General features: G+C 36.9%; 1 protein-coding gene across 1 annotated transcript in view; it reads left to right on the top strand.

Moving 5' to 3' along the window:
* Positions 1 to 4,459, top strand: part of GPATCH11 (G patch domain containing 11) — a 4,676-nt gene extending 217 nt beyond the window's left edge. The window contains 7 exon segments of the mRNA XM_010086925.1: positions 1 to 172; positions 1,007 to 1,048; positions 1,128 to 1,248; positions 1,981 to 2,071; positions 2,856 to 2,960; positions 3,756 to 3,837; positions 4,374 to 4,459. The exon segment at positions 1 to 172 is cut by the window's left edge and continues 3 nt beyond it. Of these exon segments, the coding sequence (XP_010085227.1) occupies positions 1 to 172; positions 1,007 to 1,048; positions 1,128 to 1,248; positions 1,981 to 2,071; positions 2,856 to 2,960; positions 3,756 to 3,837; positions 4,374 to 4,429 (669 nt within the window). The 3' untranslated portion in view covers positions 4,430 to 4,459.
* Positions 4,460 to 5,871: the final 1,412 nt, after the last annotated feature.

Genomic DNA, 5,871 nt, shown 5'->3' with positions numbered 1-5,871 from the left:
AAAGAAGAAAAGCAAAAAGAAGCCAATGAGAAGAACAGACAAAAGAGTCTAAAAGAAGAAGAAAAAGAGAGACGTGACTTGGTGTTGAGAAGCGCGTTGGGCAATGAGAACAAGGGCTTTGCTTTGCTGCAGAAGATGGGCTACAAGAGCGGGCAGGCCCTTGGCAGGAGCGGTAAGCTGGGCACCGCCGGGAAGCGTGCGCCTGTATGCGGGGGTAACTTTGTGTTTTACAGGATCTTCACTTGTAGACAGGGTCAGTAAATGCTTCTCTGAGAGCCCTGGGGTTACAGAACTGTGAGTGTGTTACAGCAGGACAAAAGATGAGAGCAAATCTCTAAAAACTGACGTGAAAATGGTACTATGCAACAGTACTCAGTGCTCGGTAAATGCACTTTCATACGCGCATGCTTACAGGAATTGCATTAAGGATGTTTTGATGGCCTTGCAAAGCTAACAGCGTTCCAAAAAGTCAACCCCTCTCTTGGAATTTATAGTGGGATTCTGAAGAAGAAATGGTGCACACTGGCTTACCTTCACGAAGCAAAATCGGTAAAACAAATCAACAATAGGTGCTGTACCAGGTCAGCATGTCTCTAGCAGACAATCGGGAAATGAACTGACCCAGACAGATTCTTGTTATTCTTCATCTTCTTCAAGCTGTGAGATTCTAGCATGACAAATGCTACAGAAGGTTGTAACAAAGCAGTCTTCAGGTATACTATACCTGTCAAGTCAACACCATTTTCTTTCAGCTGGGTAGTATCCTTAAAAAAGTGTGTAGCAACGCAGCAGACAAGCCAAAAAGAGGGAGTTGCAGTTCAGCTGTGTCGTTTGTACTGTGTTAAATGTACACCGAGTTGGGATTTTTCAATTTACAAGACACAAAACCACAAGAAAATGTACATATTTAATGGCAAAAGCAGCTTGCCTACTTGAATGTACTGCACAAATCATAGTTTGAGAAAAACTTGATTTCTTAAATTGACCTATTTTTTTCCCCTCACAGGAGAAGGCATTGTTGAACCTATTCCTCTGAACATAAAAACAGGTTTGTGATACTTCCTAAATTACTTAGTTGGGTATCAGAGCTTCTCAGCTGCTTACATTCATCTTTTGAAATTATGTAGGCAGAAGTGGGCTTGGTCACGAGGAATTAAAAAAACGAAAAGCTGAAGAAAAACTGGAAAACTATAGACAAAAACTCCACATGAAAAAACAAGCAAATGAACAAGCTGCAGATCAGTTCAGGTAAAATGATGTAACTGATATTCCAAGCAATGTCTAAACAACGATTCTTTTTATGCTTTGAGTTGGGTTATTCTTTTAACACGTTACTATTTTTTAGTGCTTTGAATGAGAGGTTAAGAGTTGACATAGAGTAATTATTTCTCAGTTCTAAAGCAAAAGCAGATGAACACTGTAATGCTAAAGTGTGTGCTGCATCGTTTATTTTTGTAAATGTTAATAATGCAGACAATACACATGCTAACTTTTCTTATTTGCAACTTTTTAAATCAGAGAACCATGTCATCTCTTTTAATACAAAGTCCATAGATAATCCTGAGCAATGTTGCTACAATCGTTTTAAAAATCAGGGTAATTTGTTTAGGTTTTATTGGTTTTATTTTGGCCTGATTTGCTTGTTATATGTGGAGAAGGAAAGCTTAGAGAAGGCTGTATCTTTTGGAGGTGTTTACTGAATCCCTTTTTTCACGCCTTATGAAAACCTGATGAAGAAACAGTGTTCAGTGTAGCGTGATCAAAAAAGTACTGTCCTGAAGGTATAATTCCCAAGAAATACATGTGTCCTCCCACAGAAACAATATCAGAAGGACTTCTTAACTTCAACATTGTCCTGGTCCAAGAGAATTAGTAGGGCTAGAACCTTAGATTTTCTATTTGAGAAAAGCTGTCAACTACAATGCATCTCATTGTTTGTGTACTTGTTTATTTTAGCTGTCATCTACTTTTTCTTAACAGAGTAAGATTCAAAAACAAACAAGAAGAACGTAAGATGGAAGGGGACCTCCGAAAAAGCCAGAGGGCCTGCCAGCAATTAGATATGCAAAAAGTGAGACCTATATATTTTTTGGCTGGAAAGAAGGCTTATAGGTTAGAGATACAGGCTACAAACAAAGTAGTGATTCAATTCTTAGAAGTTCTCTAAAGTTGTGGGATAGCTAGCCTGAAATCTTGATGTTTGGCAACACTTCAGTCCTCTTAAAGTATTTCAAAGTATATGTTTGCACCTTTAAGATATTTGAAGGTGTTACACCAACCTCATGGTAATTTAGGTGAGGACCCATGTTAATTTGCATTATCAGAGCTCACCTGTTTTTGCTCTTCCATTCTTGTGGTTACTTTTGAGCTATTTGCATATCTTTCAGTAGCCAGTGTCAGGCTGTCCTACATGACAGTGCTGTTTGCCTCAAGTGAGGGAGCAGCATCATCCCAGAATGGTTGAGGTTGGAAGGGACTCTGAAGGTCATCTTGTCCAACCCTCCTGCTCAAGCAGGGTCACCTAAAACAGGTTGTCCAGGACCATGTCCAGACAGCTCTTGAGTATGTCCAAGGACAGGGATCACCATCGAGGGAATCATCAGATTTCACGTCCTCAACATAGATGGACTCGAACTTAATGTTAGCGTGCATTTACTTGTTTTAAAAGAAGTTAATAATCCATCTTACGGACCGCTGTACTTAGTTTCCCACTACAGCTTTAGTAATTCTTGTTTATACTATACAGGAAAGTTTTAAAACGTAATGTCTCGCCTATTAAAAATTGTTTTTATCCAGCGTCTTACAAAAAAACCTACAAAGGCAGATGATTTTCATTTAATTCCTTCTTATTTAAGGATATTAGTGTTCCCAAGGAGACTTGGTATTGGCTAGAACCTGAAGAGGAAGACAAAAAGGATGAGGAAGACAATGACGATGAATGCACAAGCTCAGACTTAAGCGTAAGCTCTGCAACTAAAAATTAATGGCTTGATTCAGAATTAAATTTAGTATTCCTTTTAAAAGTATGTATATATAAAGGATATATGTATAGATGCCATTTTCCAAGCTGTAGTGAATAGCCTCTTTGTAATCTTAGAGGAGTGATTTTTATAGCAGTTACACGATAAAATGTAAAACATTAAACAACTGATTTATTGCTCATCTGTTTTGAAGCTGATCCTTGGAAAAAGTAGCCTAGAAATTAAATTCTAAACATTTTTGTGTCTTAGCCAAGATATGCAAGATCATGTGTTTGATCAAAGTTATTTGCTTTTGAGTTTTAATTTTAGATGCCTCATCTCATGTGTTGGGCTGAATTTTAGAATCACTAAGTAATTTCTGGAAATGCTTCACAGATTATCTCAAGATAGACACTGGAAATTGAGGTTTTTTTTGAGAACTAGATTACACAGCTGTTGTTAGCCTTATGTGTTTGATATGTGGAGATTAGGTGTGAAAAATTCCACCAAAAATATCATATACTTGATAGCTAGGTAATATTTTTAGCTTTCTCTGCAGTGCAGGTTTCTTAGCTGGAAAGAAGGATGAGCAAACAACAGCCATTAATTTTCCAGAGATCATGAATTCCTGTATCGTGTGGTACAACGATACAAACTTCATGCTTTAGTGAGCTACAATATGGTGTAGCTTTTTCATAGCAAACAGTGAAACAATCTATTTTAGCAAAGCCAGGAGCTCAAACTGTTTTATTTCACGTGAGCCCCAGATCACTGCATGCCTGTACCTGTCTCTAGGTATCAGAAAAGCTTCGCATCCTGACTGCCTATTTGAGAAAAGAACACTTTTATTGCATTTGGTGTGGGACAACCTATGAAGGTGAGAGTAAACCTGTCTTGTGTTTTACTTTGCTTATGCAGCTAGATGCAATTAGTACAATATATATCTTTTGTGTTTCTCTTACTGCAGTCTTTTAAATCTACATAGCAAAATTTCCTTCCAAGCTGCTGTTTTTTTCACAAAGCTTTGTATGTTTTAATTATAAGCCAACTTTTAGGTGTTTACATGCACAAAAAAACCCAAACAAACAAAAAAACCGCCAACCAACCATACCGTCATTTGTTTGAATTGGTATTCATATTAATTTTGTTTTGAGAGAACAAAATTCAGGTATTAAAACTAGTACCATAAAAAGCTGTGAAAGCTTGCAGGTGTTTCTGAAATGGTGAGAACACTACACCAAAGAGAGCAGAATTTGTGTTCACTGTTTTAAAAAAGAGTTTGGAATTAATAACTTGCAAACCTTGAATTGTATTTAATCTGCTTTACATGGATTCTTCAAATAATTCTAGCAACTGGTTTTTTTCCCCTCCTCTGAGCTGGAATTACTCACTTTTTCTCTGCTTACCCTGTAGACTCTGAAGATTTAGCTTCAAACTGCCCTGGAGACTGTGCTGCAGATCATGACTAAAGCCTTTCTAAAGTAAGGAGTTCTAGATAAGTATGTATAGCTCCTTACATCTTCTAGAAGGTTCAGAGCTGTGCCATACTGAAGAATTCACACCAGTATGCAGAAAAATAGTTTGTGGAAGCATTTTATCGATCTTCTGCTTGATGCACAGTTTAATAGGAATTAAAACTCTGCATTTATAATTGGAACTGCCATAACTGAGAGGCTAACAGTCTTTGGTTATACCCTGCCCAACTGAACAAGATCAGCCTATAATAAAATTCAAGTCTGAGTAAAGGAATAAATATTGGCTAGTTACTCTGTTGTATAATGTGGTAAATGGGTTTTTTTCATCTTTACAGAGATGCATAAACAGATTTTTTTTTTCCCTTACTATCTTAGACCTGGTGGGGAAAAAAAAAAGCTTGTGAAACAGTACAGGGATGTTATTAGAACCAATATGCTGTTGTATGTAAAGGTGCATATTTTGCATAATTAAGTAGTACCAGATCATGTTGGGAGGTTTTTTTTATATAAAAAATATATTTTAATAGAACTTTTATTTTTAGGGAACAGCAGTTGCTACTGTAAACGGTCACTAATAGTACTGCTGAAGTATACAAATACTACCAAAAAGAAGTACCAAAAACTACTGGGACAAGCTCAATATTACTTAACAGTGAGAAGGTAATGGTATTACGGGTGCTCTAAGAACTGCAGAGGATATTCAGCCAAAGTTTGTCACGTGTCTATTTTCATATTATAAGAGTAGTTTTTATGGGTGAAAGGGAGGAGAAAGTGGAACTACTGGTATTTTCTGTGTGTCAGGATATAATTTCTCCCAGGTCTTGACCACTGAAAAGAAATACTAATTAGTCTAGAATAGTGAAGTGCTCAATGTATTTGTTTATTCATGATAAGGAGAAAAAAACAACCCCAGGCCTTAGAAAAGGATGTAAAATCAGATTCTTATTTAGCAACAAATACTTGCAACAGATCAGTAATAATTACCATAAGAATATAAAAATTTCTGTGCATTCCTTTACATTATTCCTTTTAACCAAGCACCCACTTTTAACTTATTTAACATTTCAGAAAAAGCATACAGTACTTTAGTAGTAGTAGTAGTACCTCTTTTCCTTCGTGTAGAAATCTCATTTGCCTTTATGGAGTTACATGGGTTCCACAGCAATGAATAGTCTGATGACATACAGCTCAAAGACAGGCATCTGCAGGACTAATTTCCAGTCCAGGCAAATCTGAACTCTTTGAAGTATATAACTAAAGAGTAATAGGCAGACTCCTGTTACCTGTTGTGGGGCTGAGAGTAAGGCCATCAGAGGTATGCCGTATGCTTGTTAAGACTGAATGCCTCAGTATTACAGTAAGAGATTAAAACCTAGCAGTATGAGAGAATGTTTAAAGTGCTCTCTTAGCACAGGATTTAAAATGGCTACTACTGA

The sequence above is a fragment of the Pterocles gutturalis genome, unplaced genomic scaffold (genome assembly GCF_000699245.1).
Source record: "Pterocles gutturalis isolate BGI_N339 unplaced genomic scaffold, ASM69924v1 scaffold31826, whole genome shotgun sequence".
Classification (NCBI taxonomy): Eukaryota; Metazoa; Chordata; class Aves; order Pterocliformes; family Pteroclidae; genus Pterocles; species Pterocles gutturalis.
This window is presented reverse-complemented; position numbering and strand designations above follow the sequence as displayed.